The sequence below is a fragment of the Osmia bicornis genome, chromosome 7 (assembly GCF_907164935.1).
Source record: "Osmia bicornis bicornis chromosome 7, iOsmBic2.1, whole genome shotgun sequence".
Lineage (NCBI taxonomy): Eukaryota > Metazoa > Arthropoda > Insecta > Hymenoptera > Megachilidae > Osmia > Osmia bicornis.
The window spans coordinates 3712906-3737066 of record NC_060222.1 but is presented as its reverse complement, the minus strand read 5'-3'; the positions used below and the strand labels follow the sequence as shown (position 1 = coordinate 3737066).

The 24161-nt window shown below is 46.1% G+C and overlaps 1 protein-coding gene across 10 annotated transcripts; it reads left to right on the top strand.

Moving 5' to 3' along the window:
* Positions 1 to 137: 137 nt before the first annotated feature.
* On the top strand, positions 138 to 23590 carry LOC114874169 (protein bric-a-brac 2-like). Of its 10 annotated transcripts, none has more exons than XM_029183218.2 (9): positions 138 to 909; positions 10780 to 10924; positions 11110 to 11274; positions 20114 to 20377; positions 20459 to 20630; positions 20818 to 20973; positions 21387 to 21725; positions 21823 to 22273; positions 22429 to 23590. In XM_029183218.2, exons 1-9 carry the CDS (start codon positions 902 to 904, stop codon positions 22631 to 22633), a joined length of 1905 nt encoding a protein of 634 aa, XP_029039051.1. In that variant the 5' UTR covers positions 138 to 901; the 3' UTR covers positions 22634 to 23590. The 10 variants fall into 10 exon arrangements, with proteins under 10 accessions (XP_029039051.1, XP_029039080.1, XP_029039071.1 ...); XM_029183247.2 differs by having other exon boundaries at positions 141 to 909; positions 10872 to 10924; XM_029183238.2 differs by lacking the exon at positions 138 to 909 and adding an exon at positions 8290 to 8527.
* The last annotated feature ends 571 nt before the right edge of the window (positions 23591 to 24161 follow it).

Sequence of the window (24161 nt, the reverse complement as noted above, 5' to 3'; positions counted from 1 at the left end):
TTATTAATAAAAACGTTAGATAATTGTTATCTGATACATGAACAATGAAAATAGAAACGCTTTACAAGGAAATTACATTAGTGCATTACATATGGACAGGCGGAAGATAGTACGTCTACTGTTCTCCATTACATACCGCGGATAATTCAAATTTATATTTCTCCACACGATCGTTCGGAATGATATAAGAATCGATATTCGTTGTGCTATTACCTACATATATTTAAACATTTCTACGAAGTTTTCTCAAGAAAATATCGAGTTATAAACAATAAAATAGATACAATCCTGATTTTTGCCAGTCTTTACGTTATGGCAATTCGTCCTGGTGGTAGGGATTCGCGTGGATGTAGTGGGGAGTAAGGCTGATTTCCGTTCAGGGGCGCGTTTATGGCGTAGCGCAGCCGGCGGGAGAGGCGAAAGGCGGCGCGGGAGAAGTGGAAAGCCGGGAAGAGAGAGCCGACGAAGGGAAGAATCGGGGTCCACAACAAAATCGCTTAATCGCTTTGCGCCACCGTCCGCAACGGAACACGGGTCGTCCGCCGCCATCACGGTGCCCCCTAGTGTGCATTTATGTCTTTCTCTTTCTCCGTCTCTGTCCGTGATTTGCTACACCACTTCGTGCCGCGACGTTTTCACGGACAAACCAAGAGTGACAGCTGCCAATCGTCAACGCGGTACGTGTTTTACGCGACGACTAACAATTGTTCGTGTGTCATTTCGCGTATACGTAAACTTTTGTGAAAATTCTTCGTAAGTTCGGTCATTCCGTGCGTAGCCGTGTGTTACGAGTGCTATAACCACGACAAAAGTGAGTGTCTCTCCTGTGGACCTCGGCACGGAGTTGCCAAACATCGGCTAAACTTTTGTTCCGGCTGTGGTTTTGTTCGTAGGTCAGGTCATGGTGAGGTAAGTCCACCGATAATTTTTACATGATTCATTTTGACGCGTTGACATCGCGATGGCAGACACACGTTTGTTCTATACTCGCTACTTGTTGTCTTGCCACGAATTCTCGCTGAATCTTATACCAGTTTACTTATTATTTCGCGTATGCGATTAGCAATAGTCGATCCGTCAAAATCTTTTCGATATTTTTACACGAATGATGCATTGCATCTCGCTCGCGCGTGCCTCCGCGTATTTTGACTTTCTACGGTTCCGTGCATCTCGCACAGCTGGTCAGTTCGCGCGCGTGTGTGTGTGTGTAGTCATAGCGGTATGCGTGACAATGATCTACAACGTTTAACGACCTGTCGTACCAAGCGACGAATTAAACGTCCCTCAACGCGCGCCTCGTGGCTCCTCCACAAGGATTTGGAACACTTGCCGCGTGCACGTTCGAAACGCTGTCACCGATTACGGTAGGTCACGTGCACGATAACTGCCCAATAATCACCGATTACGTATGCGCAGGAAACACTTATTTAATGTTTGCGCGCATCGCACAGCAAAACACAAGGGAAAACATAAACGGTCGCTTTTCTTCGTACAAAATTGTTCGAATAACAAATATCCTATCGATAACAGACAGAAAATTTGCATAAACTTTTACTTAACTCCGTTATCCGAATATAAGTATAGAAGGCGAAATTCATCGTGAAATCCTTTAAAAATTTCCTTCCACCGTTCCCGATGGAATATATATTTTTTTTAACCGACAAATATTAATTTTTTACTTATTTATCCGGGGCAAAGAAAATTTCCATATAAACGATTAATTGGAGGCATTTTTTGTGTATTTAGCATTATTGGTGGATATAAAGGTAGGGATATAAAGATAAGGGAGGTGGTAAGGTGTCTAAGGAAGGAGAGCTATGGAGGGTGGGAGCGAAGCTAAAGGGGAAGAGATCGTAACAGAGGGTAGGGTAAAGGAACGACAAGCTGCGTAGATGAAATGAAAAGAAACGAGAGAAATTCAAAGGTGATACATATGTATTTAAAATTGTCAATACACGTATTTATGTAGAAATTTATTTATTGAAATGTCGAGTAAAAGGATTAAAGTACATATGTATAGAGAGGAGTAGGATGCACAGGCTAAGTACACCTGAAGTTTTCTCCGCGATCGTATGGCAACCAACAGTTTACCTATACATTGTGCTCGCGGTGCCGATGATAAAGAGAAATGTTGCCTAGAAAGCAGGTCTTGAGTGAATCTAGGCCACCCTGATGGCGCGTACACATTCTCCACAATTTTACTGTTCCTTCTCTCGGCCTTGCCGTGTTCGCACCCATCGAGAGAGCTGCACCTTTTTCTCTTCCATCTTTACCGTCTCGTCCCTCTATCCCTACCATCCGTAACCTCTCCCTTTTCATCCTTTTCTCCTATTTTTTTCTTAGAACGATTCAAGGATCGGGTTCTGGAGGACGACCGGCTGCGAGGGGGATAACAAACGTAAAAATCAATTTAACGTTAACAAATTCGAGGCTGTTACCAGTGACGATTTATCGTTGACAAGATTGATTAGGTTTAACCAGAGGGACCTTGAAATTACGAACAGCAGGGTTAGACGCGAGAAGGGAACGTATCGTGTTGAGAATCATGCTGATAACCGTGTATGTGTCGTTATTGTTCAGAAATTCAGATAAAGCAGGCCTCTGCTAGTAACGAGCATTTTATGCCGAAAGAATTGTACTCGCAACAGTCTCCTTGAGAGGATAAAGCAAACGCCTGGTCAATCGAAATGAGTCTAGTTAAAATCGGCTCGTTACGACCAGGCCCTGCGTCAATCGACACCCCCGCGCAAAACAATAAAAGGGGCCCCATCGCCGGGGACCGCTCTTATTTTCTCGATATATGTACGCTTCGGCGAAAGTATACGCGCAGAAAACGGTACATTAATAAAATCACGAGCAGAGCCGGTCGGCGAAACCTTCCGACTCTTCTAATCGCGGTCGAAACAGTTATTATTAATTATTCTCATTATTATAATAAGTTTAAATAGATAGGAATAAAAGGGAATTGTAGACATAATTGTATATGTTAGAGTATGGTTAAAAGAAAAATCGAGAGAGGAGATCGACTGTTTTCATGGAGCCGCAAGCGGAATCGCGTGTAGATGACTGACAGTGGGGCGATCGAGAGCGACCTAGAAAGGTTTCAAAAGACATTTTCCCGTTCACCCACGTATAAAGCTGTCCTCTCGCCGCAAAAGCATAGAGCCACATAGCGCGAAACCTCGTATAGTTATCGAGACGCGAGAGAAGAGGGAGGAAGACGGGAGAGAAATGGAAAAAGTTGTGTACAAGCGTGAAGAAGAGAGACGGGGAATGAAAGGTAATGGATGCAAAGGAACACATAAAAGAAAGGGAACACGGGTGAATGTATATTTTTCCAGATAGGCTATATCGCCGTAGATATACGGCTGGTTCGCGCGAGCGCAAGAACATGAACGTGTTGCTTACTCGCGTAGTGTGCATCTGAGAAACGCGCGCGCATAGGAACAACGGAAAGTACAGAGTATAATACGGAGAAAACGTTGGTAAAAGGAAAGAGGCCCCTCTGCCTGCCTTTCCAATCGAATCGAACGCGCCTCTCGCCTTTGTCATTTTCTCTTTGTCCTCGTTTTGGGCTTGTCGTTCTCCGGAGCTCTTCTTTCTCGCTCTTTCCTTTCTCTTTATCTCCTTCCTACCCGTCATCCTTTCCTTTTTTGCCCAGTTTTTCTTTTTCCATCTGCAGCTCCTGTACTCTGACTCACGAGGAACAAGCAAACATTTTGGTCATTCCCTTCTCTTCGTACCGTGTTCTCCTTTTCCTTCCTCTTCGCCTTCCCCTTCACCTTCTCCCCTCTTCTTTCATCTTCTCCCTCTTTCCGTTCCTCCTTCCTACCCTCCTCGCCACGATCTTTCTTCTCCTTCCCCTTCTCCTCTGTTTTCACTGGAAAAGAGAAAAGCAGAGGAAGAAGGAGACGAAGTAAGAGAAACTTTTCTTGTCTCGCTCGACTTTGTTCGATTCCTCTTTTCACCCCTCTGACTCTCCCCTTAGCATCCTGTCGACCACCCTAGCCGTTCTCTCTTGCTTTCTTTCTTTCTTTCTTTCTTTCTTGCATTTCGATCTTTTTCCTTCTCCTCTCAGCTCCTTGCCTTACTCCCCTTCCTCGCTAACTTCCTTCGTCACCTCTACCTCTACCTTCCTCTCCGTCAGTATCGCCACCCCACCTTTACCATCACTACTACTACTAGTATCGCTACTACCTTCACCACCATCTCCATCGCGTCTTACCTCTCCACCACAACCTCCTCCGTTTGCTCGTTCGTCGTCGCCGTCGTCGTTGTCGTCGTCTTTACCTTCGTCCCAGCTTACCCTACTCCCTTGAGCCTTTCTTACCACTGGCAACCCTCTTACCTTTCACTTCTTACGCTCTTCCTCGTTCCTCGTCCCGCGCTGTATATCCTGTTTCTTTAAAAGCAACCAAGAAGAAAGGGGAAGAAGAGGGAAAAAGAAAGATAGACTTGCAAGAGGAGGGGAAGAGAGAGAGAGAGAGAGAGAAAGGGAACTTTATAGGTCGATTCTTTCGTCGTTCTTGCTTTTAGCTTGCTTACACGAAACCTTGCAGTTGCAGTTTTTCCGATTCATCTCGATGATAGCGAAGCACCGTTGAAATAATCGTTTCTAAACGAGAACGTTAATGAAATGATCCGAAGAGGCTTACACTTTTATCCTTGATACAACAAGACGGTATAAATAGCGAAATTAAAGGGGATTGTCGATACGCATTGAAATGAGATTAAAGAAACTTGTTGAAATGAAATTTTCACGCACGACCAGCGTAAGAAGCGGTATAAACCTTTGGTGTGGCTTGAAAACGATTGAAACATACGATGTACGATTATTCCCGTACGATACCCTGTCGCTCGATCATTAATCACGTTCAAAGATTGTTCGCAGAGTCCATTCTGCTTCTACTCATTCGTTTCCGTCTTTTCTGTTTCTCTTTCGCCTTCCTTTTCCATCCGTCGTTCTACCGGTCTCTTTTCTTGCTCCTCTTCCCCATCGTTCATTACATCCCTCTCCATAGCTGTCTCAAAAAAGCAGTTTTGCCTCCTCTCCTTCTTTCTCCTGCCAACCTTTTCCCTGCTGCTCTTTCTCTTTTCCCCCCCCTACGCCCTCAGATTCTCGCTCGCGTTCCCCTTATCTCCGGAGTTTCTCATTGTCTGAAAGGGCCATCTGTCCCCCGGCTTTTTCATCCTCCGCTTTCATCCCTCCGCTGTACACGGGCACACAAAGAAACTCTCTTATCCGCTGTTCGCCACCCTCTCTCTTCACCCTTTCTCCGGCTCCCTTCTTTTTCGTTGCTTCCGTTCGCTCGAGTACACCCGCGCATCTTCTCGTTGCTCCTTTCTCTTCTATCGTTCATCGCGAAACTTTCCCGTGGCATCTCTCGAACGGTTAAATCGGTGGAGGAGATTCGTTTGGAAAATTCGAAAGAATTTGTGAAAGGAGCAGAGAATCGCGTGGCAAAGGTATCTTTTTTTTCTTCCTCGCCGTAGTATTATAGGTGCGCGCGGGTGTAGGCGTGTACCCGTACATCGACGCTTCTTCGAAACTCGTATATCCGAATGAACAGCAAAAAAAATTACGCACCCTCGAAGCTAGGGAGAAAAGATCCCTCTGGGCAGGCCACGTGCGACCTTGGGCAAGTCCACGTCACCCTCTTACGTTGCACCCTTCGAAGGGACGCAACCCTGATCACGTGGATCTCGGGGGTGGCTTTCAACCCTCGTTTATCTTTACTTCAGAAGAATAGAGCAAAAAAGAAGCGTAAGCGTGTACGCGTCTGGGTTAAACGTAAGACAGGTTGCGCACGAACAATCTTTCAGACTGTTTTTTTTAAATATTTTCTTATTAAACAATTTGGATATCTCTAGTTTTTCAACTGTGTACGTAACGTCCGTTCTGGTCGGCAAGTAGCTAACGTAGTTCTCTACGTGTAGAAGAAAACAGGTACGACAAGAAGGATATCGAAAGCAGCGTCTACGTCGATATAGAGCGTGTATCTTTCCTTTCTCCTTTCTTGCGTTTCCACGTGTCGATTCCTCCGCTCTCCTTCGGTACCAGTGAAATTGCCGTTTCCGGGTCCGTCTGCTCCCTCCCATATCGCGGACTCGTCCTTCCTCCTCTGCTTGTCCTTCCCTTCGAAAACACCGCCGCCAGAGTGTGTAATGGCGGGAGGTAAAGGCGGTAGGAAGAACGGAGGCCAGACTAGCCAGTATATACGACTGGCTCTTCCAAGTGGTAGGGCGAAGGGGAACAGGTGAGAGGCCGAGAGAGCCCGCGAGAGAGCCCGGTTCTCTCGGAAAGGTGAACGGAGAGAAACGAAGAAACGAAGGGCATTTGGAATGCGGTACTGTTATGCCTTACGGTACAGACAGGACGGAAATTAGGACTGCTCCGACTCGTTGACCACTACTCGTTATTCTCTTTTCGTCCGTACTTTGATTCTTTCCTTCCTTTTCATTTATTTTTCCCTTCTCCGTCGTTCCCTCGGTTCCCGCAACCACGTGGAAATGGCGTATCTTGCAGCCGACTAGTGATGGTACACCGCGTTTACGTAGACGTCGCGCCGCCTCGCCTCGCGCCGCATCGGGGGGTGAGATCGTGTTCCTTGATCGCGGCATCGATCGATTACGCCCGATCAACCGATGATTACAACGACGATAATTACATATCTCGACGTCGCGACATCGAATCGTCGTTGAAATATCTGAAAGACAAGCTGCTTCTTCCACGGATAGGAATCGAACCCCGGCACGTATTATTTTCTTTTCCCTGTCCTCCGTTCCGTTCGTCGTACCTGCGCTTTGTTTCACGCAACTCGCTCTCGTTCCCGATAAAAATAGACGGCATATCGTTCGTTCTCAGGCATCGCGGAGTAATCGATCGGAATAGGAATAGTAGCGGCGATAATTGCGATCGCAAAGTCCGTAGAGATTCGTTTGACGGAGAACGGAACGTTGGTAACAGATTCGATGAAGAAACGCGAGGCGTGCGCAAATCCTCCGTCTCCCTTCCCTAAGCGGAATTACGCGCGGTTTCCGAATTGCAGTCGCGTCGAGGTCGGGATAGAAAAAGCGATAAAATTTGGAGGAAATTTGTAGATCGCTTCTAAAGGAATCTGTTCGTCGCGTTTTCCATTTCAAAGATTTTCTAGACAACGATGTTTAGCTACTTATCGGCAGACGCGTATCGAAATCAGAGGTCACGGGATCGGCGCTAGTTCGCCAATAGCGATGCAAATTTTATTGTCGGAGTCGGGGGCGGTAGTTGGCGCGCCCGCGCGTTTCTTCGCAAAAGGGAAAGAAAAACGGAGGGGGGAAAAAAAGAAGGTAGGCGAAAGCGAAGGAAGCGGAGGAAACTATTCTGGAAGATTTCAGAGCGTTCCTTGGAAACACGGTGCCTGGTTGGAAAGAGCCGGCAGGAGGGGAGTAGTCGTTTCCGCTTACGTTTTCCCGGAGAAAGAGCTGGTTGGTCGTCTCGAGGATGGTACGACGAAAGGAAAAAGTCGGAGAGAAGAGTCGAGGAAGAACGTCGATAACGTTGGAAAAACGTAAAAACCCGCAGCGACGTGGAGGAGAAGGAAACAGCGCGTATAGCAAGGTATAAGGAGAGGAAGAGAGGAGAAAGAGAGAGGGTAACAGCTTCGCATCGAGCGAGAGAACAGCATGGTACCGTGGCGAGACGTGGAGGAGAGGAAAAGAGATGAGAGGAGAAAGAAGAGTCGCGATGAGGAGAGCGAGCGGAGAGGAGAGGAGAAAAAGAGAGAAGGGTGGCGGAGACCGTGGAAGAAAAGGGGCCACGAGAAAATAGCGTCTTCGCGTCGTAGGGAGGGAACGGGGGGGAGGGAGACGAGGGAACGAGTAAATGGAGCCAACGTGCGGAGAAAGAGGGAATGAGAGAGAGATGAGAGGAGAGGAGCTGAGAAGAGTATAGGAGGAGAGGAGGGTCGAGAAAGAAACGATGAAACGAGCGAGGGAGCAGGAGGGCGGGAGAAAAGAAAAGAAGGAGACGGAACGAGAACGGTTACGGGGGTAGAAGTAGAGGGAGGGGAGGCATGCTCGTCTACTCCACGAACGGCAGAGAGACAGACGGGGAAAAAGAAAGAGGATGGGATCCGAGGGAGGCGAGGTGAAATTGGACACAAAAAGCTCGAAGAAAAATTGAGATGAATCGTGGAAGGGAAAAATGGAAGGGAGGATTCTCTGAAAGGGAGAGACCAACGCAGTGTCCTTCTTCGAGGTCCGCGAAAGAAAGCGCGAACACGCGAAGGGATCAGCATCATCCACCGATACGACACGATATATTTCTCGCCGATTTTCGTCAAGTGAACCACGGGATTTCATCCTTTCGAAACTCTCCACCTCTTCTTCCTTCTCCTCCTTCTCCTAAACCATCTCCTTCTCCTCATCCTCCTTCTCTTCTTCACTGTGCTTTCCATTTCGCGCGCTAACATTCCCGCTGCTGCCGATCGTTGGAAACGTCAAGCGTGTTGCGAGTGTGAACCTTGTTACGCTCTGCTGTACATACGTACGTATATCCTGTTTCCAATTTAAACGAATATCCGTGCGTTCGCGAGATCGTATTTGTCCGTCGTTTCTGTTACACCCAACACTCCTTACTCCGTACGCTACGTTCGAGGCCGATATCGCTCGATATCGAGTAGTTTAGTTTCCGTTCGTCATCGTCGCTTCTTTCGCGGTTAATTTTTCACACGTTTCTATACCGCGACGATACCACGGCCCGTTTTCACCGTTCTTCATTCGCTCCGTTCGATTTTCATTGTCGGGAAAAATCTGTAACGCGTGGACGATTTCTCGAGAAAATCAATCGATTAGCCTTCGTACGTGAACGTTCCGCGGATCCTGGTACTCGACGCTCGATATCAGTGAAAGTAACGGGAATATATCGTGAAAAGATGTTTGTACAATATAAATGGAGGGAAGTCGAATATAAAATCCATCGAGATGTGTGTGCTTGCTGTGCGCGCGCGCGAAAGATCGACCGTCGAGAAAGCGTATCGATCGATTCGATCGGGCGCGAACGATCGGCGGTATCGATCGAAGAGTTTCGTTGTGTTTCGTTCGGCAGACGCGAGATTGCCGGTGAGCAATCCGTTTCAATGGATCGACGGTGTGCGCTTTTCGCAAACAGAGAGCTGGTCTCACTCCGTTTCTTCGAGTCGCGTTACATCCTGGTTTCTCTTGATTCTTGCCAATGTTCCACTCGCGTTCCTTCCGCTTAATTATCCTCTTTCGCGTTAATCGTCTGTTTGCTACACGTAGCACGTGCCGTTTCGCATGCTTCGTCGTCGCGATTCGCGCGGAAGGAAAGTGCGCGAGAAAATTGATCGATCCGCTATCGATTTGTCGCCATTCCTCGCACGTTATCGCTCATTATCAGCTTGTCTTCGAGCGTTACGTGCCGGTTAACCCAATTTCTAGATATCAACACGCTCGTTCGCAATACTACCTGTACTGCGCGACATGTAACTTGCGAAACTTTGAAAACGCGACACGCAGCGCGTGCGCGTTTAACGCGCAATTAACGAATAACAGGTGAGAACGGACAGGTAAACGCTTTTCACTATTCTATCTGGAAGTTTTATCTGGAATTGACGATTCGACGATCGAACGATCGAACGATTTTCACGTAAGGTACAACGAAGAGAGAGTAATTAACAACGGACAGAGATAATCGCGATCGAAGGAACGATGCGAACGGGTAAAGGAACGGGAAGAGTAGCGAAACGAAAGAAGAGGTCGAGTTTTCGCGTTATCGGCACACGTCTAAGCAACTGATAAAACTCCGTGTTCCTACGGATAGATAAGGCGGAATGGGCCGTATAAAGAGTCACATAGATAGAGACAGATAAAGCACGGTCCACGGAACAGGTGAATGTTACGAGACAGACCAACGCCCGAACTTATTCGTTACTTTTGTGCTGTTGATTCGCGCGTATCCGCAATCCGTATCGCGCCGCGCTCGTTTCCACCTGCTAATCATCGACGATTCATCAACGTCGTTCGGTGAACGTATTTTCTCTTTCTTTCTTCTCTCCTTCGCACTTTTTCCTTTCCGTTACGTTATTATCGTCAACTCGGAAAACGGAACAGGTGGGGAAAGGGATCTTTGTGCCGTTCCACGATTATCATTACGATCGTCGACGTTGACTAAACCCGCCGTGAAAGTGTTTCTCGATTTCGATACGCCGAAGGAAAGACCGGTTGTGCATCGTCCGCTACCGCGAACAACGCGTTACTCGTTCCTCGTCGAACCACTCCTTCCTTCCTTTCTTCCTTTACCCGTCTTCTTTCATTTTTCTTCCTACGATCGATCTCCTTACCGATTTCCATCTTCCAAAACGATCGTATCCACCCTTCCTTCCCTCCCGGCCGGCGAGAGATCGTTCGTCGCAGGTCGCACGCGTAAGTACAACATAAGAAATCCGCCGATACACCTTTTCTCTAGCTGCGCCAGAATAGAAAACGAATATTTCATGGAGACGGATCGTTATTGGGGCGTGCACTACAGGTACTGTCCCGCTTTACGGATCGATCTCAAAGAAGGAAGAACACCGCGTTTAGCGAGAAACTATGTGTTTGTTGTGCGTCCCTGGAATCGTTCCTTACATGTTCACCTTTACGTTTTACTTCCTCCTTATCTTGCGTTCGTACGCGTTCCACGAGCTATCGTCGACGAGATTTCCCGACGTAGCCGTTGCGAAAACGATTATGGAGAACAGCGAGAATGATCGTTTTCCTCTGGTGTTTCTGTTGCAGCGGCGGTATGGCCGGGCAGCACTACTGCCTGCGCTGGAACAATTACCAATCAAACATGACGTCCGTTTTCCACCAACTCCTTCAAACGGAAGCCTTCGTGGACGTCACGCTAGCGTGTAACGAGGCTTCCTTGAAGGCGCACAAGGTAAGCGAATCGACAGATAACGCGAGCAATCACGAGATTTCGACCGATCGATCCGCCTTTAATCACATCGGTTTTCACCTATACCAATGAAACTTGCTTCTCATCGAGTATACATTTGCCGATGCACCCTACCGATCTGCACCTGTATTATTGATCGTTCGATACGTCTCCTTCTGTTTGCACAGGTGGTATTGTCAGCCTGCAGTTCCTACTTTCAAAAGCTTCTGCTATCGAACCCGTGCAAGCATCCGACAATCATCATGCCCCAGGACGTTTGTTTCAATGATCTCAAGTTCATCATTGAGTTTGTCTACAGGGGTGAAATCGACGTGTCACAGGCGGAACTTCAGGTAGGAAAGCGTTCTCCAGAGTCTAGGCTCATTTTCTTTAAGATCTTACAAAATGAGGAAGGAGAAAAGATTTGATTTTTATTAGAAGCAACAATAGGAACAATTTTCCTGTCGCACTAGACGGGGATGGTCGGACGTTTCGTACTTTCTCCTTTCCCCTTTCGCTATTTCGCGTTCGCGTTTTTACCGACAGCGGAAACGAATCACCTATCCAGCGGAAGTTAACCCGTTCCCTGCTTCCATGTTCCAGCGAAACGAGACTTTGCCACGCGGATTTCTAATTTACCGATCGGGTTTCTCTTCCGTTTTTTCGCGTTTCGTTGAACCGGATCTGTGGTCGGTAACGATGGTTCCGGAGACCATCCAGATGGCGGCACAAGTTCCCGCATTTGACTTTTTACCGCCTTACGTTTTCTAATTCAAATATTGTCTTTTGAAATATTTTTTTTTTTCGTTCTAAATTTCTGCTCTTTTATTTAGTTAGAAAACTGCGAATGATTTTAATTGAACGCAGTGTTATGCGACGAATTCGCACTTTAGACCGTATTCGCGATTCACGAGCTAAATTTAAATCGCCGAAAGAAAGTCGCGCAACCAAGCGTCATTATTGAGAAATCACTGCTTCCTGCAGAAGAAAGTAACAGAATGCAACCATGAAACTAAGAAAAATTGATCCACGTTACTCTTCTTTAAATACGTGTTTTCATTTTTAATGGATGATTAATTCGCTGGTTTGCAGTGGTAGCCAACGCGAGGAAAATTGTAGACAAAATTCAGCATCGAATGTGCGAATGTTTTTGATAGACGGTACCATTATTATGCTTTCCACTTTCACGAGATCAATAAGACAGTCTTCAACCTCGTCTCGTTAGATTCCATTGTCCGGCAATCAAGCTACTACTACTACTACTAGTACTACTACTACCTCCAACACGTGTATCAGGCCAGTGACACTCAACTGATGATATATCACCTTAACGATCGATCTTGGCATATTTGCATAATTGTTTTAATCCTTATGCAGAACAAATATTGTGCATCGAAAACTTTCTTCGTGTGAAATTTTATAGACGTTCAATAGTTGCACTATACACTACTAATTGCAATTTGTAGGACACTTAATTTTAATAGAAATTAATCAGGTGAAAATGAATTTTCGTTGAAATTTCGACAGAAATATTCTGACCCTTTCGAACGAAAATATAGAACGTAGGTACTTGAAGCTTCGTTATTTTACCATTTTTTATCTCCCTTTTACTCCACTCCGTGAAGCAAAACGTGTTGGCACGCAACGACGCTCACGCCCCTGATTGGTGTTCTTCGTTTAGAGTTTCGTATCTCGCTGCCAGCATTCGCTTCGAACATAATTCGTGGCAGCTCGACAGTGAACTTGCAAAACGATCTCTTTTCGAACAATCCTCTGATTCGATAGTTCGATAACGTTTCACGAGTTCTCCTAAGCCTCTTGCTCTTTCTCTCTTTTTCTTTTAATCAGATTCATTGTGCGACACAATGGCGCTTAAAAAAATGTTTTAAATTTTCTTTTCCAAACTTCTCTCCGTCTCGTTGTCCTTGACACGTGAATTAAGATGTCGACGTACGAGGAAAAACGTGTGCACATCGAGGTGAAAATCTCTACACAAGTGACAACAGGGATATCGGAATTTTACGTACTGGTAGATGCCGATGGCCCCTTGCGTCAGCGATCAAACGAGATCCGATATCTCTCGCCGAAACGAAAACCTCGCAATCTTTCATCCTTCGACATTTTCTTTCCCATCGGTTTCAATCGTTCAAGTTCAACAGAAAAACCTAGAACGGCTAATGTATGTACGCAACAAAGCGGGCAAAGTGCGCCTTAAGTATCGCAGGGATAAGGATAGTGTTCTCTACTGACCTCGTTCTCGATCGGTATCTCCTTTCTTCGAGTAGCTCGAGAGAACCACGAACGACGCGTCGTAACGAAATAAAAGATGAACGCACACGAAACGATCGGTATTGTTTTCCGACTCTTCCCCTTGAACTTGAATGAAATTTTACGAGATACCCATCTGTTTCATTGTCGTTCAATTAATAAACTTCTTTGCATCCGTAACGAGAAAGAAGGTACGGACGATAGATATAAGAAAGGAAGTATATTTTGTTCGCATTCGCTGTTTCTTTGTTCTCTTTATCGGATGCAAAGCGAGAGGAAAGGAAAAAAAGGCGAGAAATTAAGGGGAATAAGAGAAAGAAGAAGGATAGGGCGATGAATGATAAGTCGAACGGGAAGAAACACGAGAATTCGCGCTTCTTCCGGCGACTGTACACACGCGGTTTCTGCAACGGCGTGGCGTGCATGCGTGCAGGCACAGTTGCACTTTATTCGTGTATGCGTGTGCGTCGAGAGGCGACTGGAGCCGCAGATTCCCTTTGTCCGCGCACAAGCACTGCAGTTTGCGATTCGTGTCCTCTTTCTTTCTTTCTTGGCCAGACGCTACTCTTGGTATGCCTTCTTCTACATTCTCTCTCTTTCGCGCATTTCGTTCGTTTCGTTTCGTTTCGTTTCGGTCATTTCATCCTTTTCTGCGGTGCTCGCTCTCCCGAAACCGACCGTACCCTCTTCCCTCGACAGCGTGTATATAACGTCTGGCTCGCGAGTCGACTCGAGTCGAATCGAATTGAGTCGAATCGAGTCAAAACGACACAGGGCCGACCTAAAACACCTTCATTCCCCGCCCGAAGCTAGGGTAATTCGATATTTCCCGCGTGTTCGTCGTAGCTGATAAATTGCTGAATTTCCGAATTTTGTTTTACCTTCAAATCTAAACCTCTTTGATGCTTCGTTTTTAATCGTGAAAAGGACTGAAAGAGGACTGCAAATGAAACAAATAAGAAAGCTGAGACTCGGTTAAAAATATAAATTCCATACATTTTATTGAACCAAGCTGCATACAATATTTTTGACAATTTTCTGTAAAGTACAATTTTAAGTTTATCTTAATATTTGATAATCAATTCATTAATACAAAAAAATATTCGTTCTTCCGATTCACTCGCAGCGTAGAGAAACTGGGATCCTAACTTTAGGCATACACCACTGCGACGTTTGCTTCTCTTTCTCCTTCCTCCTGCCCCTCTCGTTCTCTTTCTCTCTTTCTCTCCCGCGTGTGCACGCATATATATATATATATATGTATATACAGTCTCAATCGGCACGTTCACGCGAATACATAACGCTACCTTTGTTGCGCTCGTGTTAAATCGTTTCTGTCCTTTCCCGTTCTCTTGCAAACCTTGCATCCGTCTTCGTTGTACCGTCGAGAAACACGTTCCGGCTCTTCGTCTTTTCCATCGCGTCTCGTTCGTGTCCGTGCAGATCGTATTTCTGTTCTCGTTCGGCCACAGGAAGTCTTCCTTGCTCCCGCGGGAACCGCGCGTTCATCTTCGTCGCGCACCAGCGAGAGACGGACGCGTTTCGCTCGTACACCGCAGACTTGCTTCTCCTCCGGTCCCCATTCCCACCCTCGTGCTTCGTGCTTTCCGTCACCCCCCCTCCCTCCCTCCCTCCCACCCGCCGTCGCGCGGACTCCCGTCCCCCTTCGCTCTTCGCCGCTTTCTACCGACTATCCAGCCACCCGCCAGTTTCAACCCCTTTCCCCGCAGTCAGGGACTGGTCAGGTGTGCTGGCTCGCTCGCTCGTTCCACGCGTACGCTCAATCGCTCTCTGTCCACCATCGAGCACGCATCCCCCGCGAGTCTCTTCCTCGTGTACGCGCTCGAGCGCGGTTCGAATCCGTCCTTGTTCGTCGCGTCGGCGAATTTCGCGGCGTCCTCCGCCACCGCCGCCGCTACCTCTCTCTCCTATCCCTTTTCCTCCTCTTCTTCCTCCTCCGGCTCCGGCTCCGACTCTGGTTCTGGCTCTGGCTCTGGCTCTGGCTCGGCCTCTGCCTCTGCCTCTACCTCCGCCTCCTCCCGCTCTTCGTCGCGTCCTCTTCATCTCCTCGCTCCTCCGAATGCCGTGCGCCCTCAGCACGGAGCGCCGAATGCCATTTCACTTTCGTTGGGCTTCGCCGCGTAGGAGATCGGGCCCTGCCAGGAATTATCCTCTCGTTCTACGTGGTCGTAACCTCCTCGTACACGGTTTCGTCTGGCTTTTTCACGACGTCGACTCTACTAACGCCGGCACCACCTCGTTTTCTCCTCGTAACCGTTCTGCCTCCTCTTCTTTTCCTCCTCTATTTCCTCTTCCTTCTCTTCCTTCTTTATTTCCTTTCACCTTGTCTTTCTCCTCTTCCTTTTCCACTTCCTCTTCCACTTCCTCTTCCTTCTTCTCTTCCTTTTTCTTCTTCTTCTTCTTCTTTCCCTCCCCTTTCTCCGTCACCTTTTCCTTTCTCTATTTCTTTATCTTCTTTCTGATATTCGTTTGCTCCTTCTTCGGTTTCCTCTTTCCTTCCTTCCCTCGTGATACCTCTTTCGTTCTTCTTTCGACTTTATTATTTTCCATTCTTCTTCCTCTCTATTTCGTCTACCTTTACCCTCTTCTCTTCCTCCTCCGTTTCCTTCTTACGTATCTTGGCTCCCTCGACGAGGGACCGTTCGACTACGGAGTATCGCAGTCAGGTGAGTGATAAACGATACAACTTCCTTCGCGCTAGGACGGAGGAAAGCCTTGGAAGGCGCGCCGCGTCGCGTCGCGTTATTACCGCTCGCCATAGAGTGGGCATTGCTCCGATGGACTTCTTGCAACAAAGAGGGATAGTGTGACTGAGCGACCCAGAGTGATTCAGAGAAAGAGAGAGGGGAGAGTGAGAGAGAGAGAGAGAAAGGGAGAGAAAGAGAGAAGGAAGCAAAAGTTTTACAGTGGATATATGACAATGTACTACCGCCCGCCGAATCTTGAATAACCGTATTGTGCACGCGACCACCGTGTTTTAAAGGCATCTCTCGACGCGTCAGAATGTTTCGAGAAAAATTTATCATTTTGTTTCTTCCAGATCAAAACAAGACGAATCGTGTGAATTATTCCTGTGATCATTAAACCTGACTCGTGTGTTTATAAATTGTCCTGTGAAATCGTGATTTCGTGCAAGTGCCTTTAAACGTATCATTAATTTAATACGTTTGTTAAGTGTTTCCATAGTCTGCAAGGATCGGATAATCTACGATGAAATAAATATACACGGATTACAGCGAGTGAAGTGTCGCATTGGATGTGCGTAAATAATAAGATAACGTGTTCGACACGTATTCGCCAACGAGTTCGTTAAATACAGGTATTCCCGTGCGATGAAAAATTTATCGTCCCAGCAGCCGCGGTTGCATTTTAAGTTACGTTTGACGAATCGAGTGCTAGAACCAGCGGCATATCGAACGTATGCGTTACTCATACATATGTATAACGTTGCTCTTTCGTAAGTGAGAAGCGGTGGACGGTTAGTCTAGCGTGTTTGCAAAAATTCTCTGTCTACCAATTAGAATATATGTACACCCTATCGAACTTCCGTACGTCGCGTTCGTAAACATTCGTCGCACGCGTCTCGTCTCGTCGGCTTAGATGGTGCTTCTGTTGGTCGCAGATAAAATAAAACGTTGCGGATAACGAGGGACCTGTACGAAAATTGAATTTTCAGAAAAACTCTTTGCGTTGAGAGGAAATTTCGTACATCAATTTGTTTGTATATTTAGGATAGATATACCGGAAGTGAAAATTAAGCGTCGAACGGAATCGATGATCGAAGGTAATTAGGGGTGGCGTCGCAAAAATCGTAGATAAAATATCTCCGGACTTGGAGACGTGGCGCAATCTTGCACTTGTTCGAAGAACACGTGGTAGCCAGTCGCGCTCCCATTGAGAAAGGAGGTTATGTAGTGTGGAGAATAAGAGAGGAAGGTTATGCTCGTGACGCCCGTTACATTATCAATTCCGTTATGACGCTGTATTCGTAATAGCGGAGACGACCCTACGACCATCTTTAGGGATTCCCCCGTGCGTACTCCTCCACCGCTTTCCTTCTCTTTCGCGTCCTCTCCCCTTTTCTTATTCTCCCGTTTCTTCTTTCGACCCTGAATCCTCCTCTTCCCTACAGGTATATAGATGTGTTACGTACCTTATACCGTCTGTTGGTACGGTCTTGTACGGACCAACCCATCAGCCACCCCTTCGCTTCCTTCCTGTTCTTCGAGAGCGTTTCCACAGTCAATCTTTTTGCGGATTTACACCTGTTGGACTTCTCGTTCTATCGTCGCCTTATTTCTATCCGCGAAAGAACTTTGTCCCGTATCGTTTTCCTTTCTACCAAAAGAACATCTCCTTTTTTTTTATCATCCCGCCGTTTAACCCTTTTCGGGCGAAGCATCGATTCTTTAGATATTCTTTTTATGCATTCCTAGCTGCACATTGAGGAAACTACAACTGTACTGCAGGTTTCAAAAAATTTTTCAAGCTTTTTTTTTTCTTTTTTCTAGGAGGTCTTCTCATCGACGAGCGATACGAAAGAAAAGTAGCCACGGTAGAATTTTTTTTATCTGTCGTCTCGCGTCAATTAGTTTGCGATAATTGGTCGGGCGATGCCCTTGAACCCTAAGTATTGATTGGTGAGGTTGGATTCTGCTGGTGGCTTTCCCTCTTGCCTCCGAACCGATGGCACCACCCCTATGCATCCACCGCCGAACCAACCAACTACCCACCCGTTCCCTAACCCCTGCACCAGTACCCGCACCGCACTACTTTACCCATCGTCTAGCATCCGTGGCTTTCCAAGTGCCGCCCGTCATTTGTTAAGGCACCGTACCTTATCAAACCTCTTTTCCTCCCTTTCTCGTTCTACTTATTTCATCGAATCGCAACTTGGTTTGCCGTTGCACCCTATCGGTCTCGAGTTATCGCTAACTTTTCAAACGAATCGATCCCAGCTCGTTATCCCTTGATATATATATACGTATACTTGCAAACCGTGAAATTTCTCAATTTAACGATCGACTCTGACAAAAAGACGCAAGGGGGTGGTATGCGTCGCCGTGTGCCATGGGAAAGCGGGTGTAGTACTGGAAAATTTTGTTCACAGAGACCGCTTCTACAACCGACTTTTCCTTACGAAAAAATCGTCACGCCATCGTTGCTGCGGTATCGCGTGTCCGACATGGAAGTTCGATCACCTTGGAACCAATACCACGAAACTCGCGAGTGTGAGGCTCGAAGGCTTGCGGACATTTCGATGAGGTTATACGTATTCGCTCACGCCTAGGGGATGAAAGGAAGTGTGAAAAGGGGAGGATGAGGTGGATGAGGAGGTGGGGGGTATGCCGGAGATGTATAGAAGCAAGAGACAGGATATGTGGATAGAAACGGTTGGAAGTCATACCGGTGTCGGTACCGTCGCGAGTGCCGAGGAAGAGAATCGGAGGTTGGGGTGGTCGATACGGCCCTGGGGCCGCGACAGCCACGTCGGAGGCCTCCCCATTCTTCCTGCAGGCGTTTTTGCCTCTGTCCTCCCTCTCTCCTCCGCTCCTCTCAACCCCCTTCGCATCCCTCCCCAGTATAGCCAGCCCAACCCTCTGTCTCTCTTTCTCTTTCCCTCGGTTGCTCACTCAATCGCTAGTTTAGTCGCAATCTCTCTCTTTCTGTCATTACAATCCTCTCCTCCTCCGGCCATACCGCTGTGAACCTAGTCCTACCCATCGCCACCCAGTTTTCCACCCACGCTCTGCGTTTCCAGCCGCCACCGACACCCCCGGCACAGTCTGCCTAAACCCCCTCCCCACCTGAACCTCTCTGCCTCCATCCTCTCTAACTCTTCCTCTGTTTCCTCACCCCTTCTAGCCGCGTCGTTACCACCACCATCGCCGCTGCCGCTCTCATACTGCCTGTCTTCTTGCCGACCCCGCCTAATCGCACCACCCCTGCTTTGATTAAAGAACAGAGAGCTTCAACTTCAACGCGAACCTCGTTCTCGTTTGTTTGTTCGTTCGTTCGTTCGTTCGTTCGTTCGTTCGCATGCTTGCTTCGCTCCTTTTCATTTCTTCCGTTCCTCTATACCTTCTTGTTTCTCCTTTCTTTATACCCTATCAATCTTTTTTTTTCGAATTTTATTCCTCGCTTTGCTATCCGTATATGAGTTTATGATTAAGCGGTCTCTGATATCCGTATGCATAATTCCTTTGGTTTATGATTTCTTTTATTTTTTTCATTTGGTTTCGATGGAATTTGTTGCCGATATTTCGATCTTCCGCGTGGGTGCCGCGTCTTTTTACTTTCTTCTTCCGCGTTTCACCTCGTCGCCCTCTTTCCCGGTAATTGTTCCTCGATTCTTTGTATCCTTTCTCGACCTCGTGCCTTTTCATTGGATCATCTTCCTTGTTCCTCGTCTACACGCATACGTGCTCCTCCTTTTCAAGGTTAAGATCAGAAAAGAGCAACGGGGCGAACGGTATAGTCGGAGGGAGGACGTCGCACAGTTCGATCCGGGTCGACGCACTACGTCGGTGAATCGTCGCACGACGAAACTGGATCGCGAAAACTGATTTTAGACCTACCGGCCACGACCAGACGGCGGTCGACGTATAAAATTGTACCCCTTGAAACGAGCCGTAAGGGCGATCAACTTTTTCACCGGAAACATGCAACTCGGCTGCTCGAGCTTTCTTTATTCCGACCGGATACCGTTTAACGAGATGAACTATTACAAATTTTATCCCCGACGTGATCCATGAGCGTGTCCGCAATAAATATTATTAAGATTCTTAAAACCTAACAACATTCTAGGTAAATGCTAAAAAGTATTTAGCAGAAGGAAAACGATCGTGAAAAAAATAACATGTCAGACATAAAAGAAAACTCGTTTGTATCGTACTGTTTCAGTCACTGTTGAAAACAGCCGATCAACTCAAGATCAAGGGTCTCTGCGAGGTTCCGGAAAGCAGAGACGGTCCACCATCAGTTAGTCTGAGTTCGCCACCAAGAGAACCCGGCACTCCTAGAATAAATTTCACCAAACTGAAACGACACCATCCGAGGTACAAGAGAGCCAGAACGAGCTTTGAACCTCGCGCGACAGATTCAAGGCACTACGACAGATACAAAGAAGAGGAGTCGAACGAAAATTACAATCGAGAGAACAAAGAGGTAAGAGATATCAACGACGTTGATTTACGAAGGATATCTTCCACCATTCTCCCTAAACTCTGTCTCATATATATTTTACAGAACCACAGGGATTGGCAAGCTGAAGATGAAGAGTGTACGGAAGGAACGACCGCAGCAGTAGCTCTAGAAACTTGCCAGCGTAATAATAACAACAATAATATTAACAATAGTAACAACAACAATAATAACGGTAGTAATAGTAGCAACAGTAACGGCACCAACAATAACAACGGTAAGTCGTTGGTTGGTTTAGCGCCCCACGCCTACACTCCGTTATTACCAATTTCATCACTCGTTCTATATATTTCTTTATTTATTAACGAACGACGATGTTCACGACGAATCGAGCAAAGAAGGATTCTAGGTGTGGGGCAACTTACGATTACGCAGAACAGGCGGTTTTCACTTTAAGTAAAAAGGTGACATGTTTTGTCATACAGGACTCGGTCATTACGGACACCATCCGGATCCTGGAGACGTCGATCTGCCTCCAGAGACCCAACCTACACCACCCAGTGCCACGTTAGTCGGTACGACGATCACCCATCTGAGAGATCCGGATCATCATGCGACAGGTGCAATCCCCATCGAGATTACATAGATTTCTATTTGTCCTCAAAAGTATCGCTAATTAACGTAAAATACAGCAATGCACCTTCGATCGTAATGGTGTGAATGGTAAGAGAGAATAAAAGTGTAGCCACAACCATTAGACCGAGAGGGAATCAAAATAATTGGTCTAATCGAGCTTAACTAGTCGCGATTAGATTTGCGTTGCTCGGTTCGTAACAGCCCACGCAACCTCGTTTAGCGAACGCATCTAACTTTGTTCTGCTTCCACGGCGCGCTCCTTTCACGATAGGCCAGGTAGTCGGTGAACAATTAGATGTTAGCCAACGTCGATGTTCGCGTTCGCGATTCTTTATTCCACGTGGGCACATACGCGCGGACAGAGGAAAAACGCGTTCTTCCCCGTTTCTGTTCGCAGAGATCCAAAATTGTGACAGTGTAAAGATCAAGTTCGAAACGTTACACACGATGGATTCGTCGGATACGATCGACATCGACAGCCACATGTCGGACCGGGCGAGCGTCAGTTCAAAGAACGCGGCCGACAACGACAACATGATGATGATCACCCCGGAACTACTCGGTCTGATGCCTTCTGGAAGCTCCGTTCACTCGGATTCCGGCGAGAACAACTCGAGGGGCCATTCTGGCCAGTCCAGTTCTCACCATCACGGCTCCAAGTCGTGGACCCAGGAGGACATGGACGCCGCGTTGGAAGCGTTGAGAAACCACGACATGAGCCTGACGAAAGCCTCCGGTAAATAGACAAACCGATCTCTTTGCTGATCGCGCGAACTTAATCTCGTAAGTTTCTCGGTCTTCTTCTATATAGCCGGTTGTTGGGATCGTTTTAGCAACATTTGGTATACCGTCGACGACGTTATGGCAACGGGCGCATCGGTTAGGTATCGACACGCCAAAAAAAGACGGTCCAACTAAGTCGTGGAGCGACGAGAGTTTGAACAACGCTCTCGAAGCATTGCGAACCGGTACGATCTCGGCGAATAAAGCGTCGAAGGCGTATGGCATACCTTCAAGTACGTTGTACAAAATCGCGAGGAGGGAAGGCATCAGACTTGCCGCGCCTTTCAACGCGAGTCCTACCACTTGGTCGCCCGCTGATCTCGATCGCGCCCTCGAAGCAATCAGATCCGGCCAAACGTCAGTGCAAAGAGCGTCCACGGAATTCGGCATACCGACCGGCACGCTTTACGGTAGATGCAAGAGGGAGGGCATCGAACTTAGCAGGAGTAATCCTACGCCCTGGAGCGAGGACGCCATGACGGATGCCCTCGAAGCCGTCAGGTAAACGATTTCTTTCGTTTCCTTTGGCAGATAATAATTTGACATTTGATAAATCTAGTAGTTGGCGGTAAAGTTCTTGGCATCATCGGTCGATCAGAGTACCAATTGGCGTCGATCTCTCAAAATCGTGTTCCGTTCGTTTGCATTTATTTCAGATTAGGACACATGAGCATCAATCAAGCTGCTATTCACTATAATCTACCATATTCTTCTTTGTATGGTCGTTTCAAAAGGGGGAAATACGAAGAGCCAGCTGTTGGTGACTTGTCGCAAGACGGCAGCAATCCTCATTTCCATCAGAGTCCAACTCAGAATCATTCGTCGGCGGTTCCGGATCAAATGCCGTACCAGGGCAGCTGAAACTTACCTCTTTATTAGAGTGCTAAGTTAACTTAATCCTTGAACTCGTAGTTACAATTAATTCGATGTTTTGGAAACAACAAAAGTCATCGACCAAAAAAAAAAGAAAAAATAACGCGCGTCACCAAAACGATTAGGGAATTTCGAGTGCACGAATGCCGGAAGTTAAGACAAATGGTATCACCGATATCGGGTAAGGGTGTAAAAATCCCGCAGTATTAAAGATGGATTACCATAAGCAAATATTATGTATATTATATGACTTTCAGGTCAAGTCGGAAACGTAGGTTAATTATAATTTATAAGAATTATTTATAAAAAAGCAAAAAAAGAAAAAACACTGTACAGTCGGGATAATCCCGGTAAATCTACTTTAGCACCTAAGTCATTGGTAAGCCAATAAGCGAGAATATAAAATATTCGGATATCATATTAATTTAAATCGCGGAAAATCAATCGATTCGTTTTTCACGTTTGTACACATCGTTTTATATTTTGATTGAATATTCTCATTAAACAATCGTTTTGATTTTAGAGCAATCGAGATTCATGGTTCCTTGATGAAACGTAAAAATCGGATTGTTTTTAAATTCGTATTAACGAGACAATACTGCCGATTTTTCCCCCGATTAATTTTCCATTCCCCCGTTTCATCCTTACGTTTCATACAATTTTTTGAATATTTCGCGTACTTTAATTAAAACGTACAATACGTTGCAATTTTATATTTTTGAAAAAGGACTGAATAGTGTATATTAAGTATAAGAAAGCGGAGAAAACTGAAAAGGGAAAGAAAAATACGCGGAGTTTCAGAAATTTTTATCGATTTTTGAAAACAGAGAAAACGTTCTCGTTCGACTAAACTGCCACGTGTAAAAATCTGTTACACTCATTATTAATTTATCATGCTCACGACTATTATATAAAAAAACGTATGAATAAACACGAAGAAAATATATAAATATACTACTTATAAATATATGTACAGTTTATATATTTTAAATTAAAAAGTAATGCAATCAAACGATACGTTTAATTAATCGTCCTTACGTTTTAATTAAACTCGTGGAAGAACATTTGAATACTAGATACGGTATCGCATATCTCGATATTATATAAATACATACAACGTATAAATACAGAATATTCCATGTTATTGGGCCAAGCTTATTATAAAAAAAATTTTGGAATTTTGAACTTTGCTTGATGTCATTTGCAGCGTTTTTTAATTCTCTGCAAACAATTACTATGATACTTGGGTCTCCCAATCTCTCCCTAAGATATCTTTTAAACTAATTAATTTTCGACAAAAGTCCATTAATACTTTTTTGTAGAGGATAAAAAAAACGCTTCGACTGATGTATAACAAAGTACTTAAATATTTATATATGTACATTTTACGGTTTTAAAGCTATAGCTTGTTCCAGTTATATGGAATCACAGTTCACCAAAGTCCATAACTGCGAAAAGACCAGTTTTCGTTCTTCGCACATCTCCAGTACGCATCTTCGCCCTGATTGGCGATACT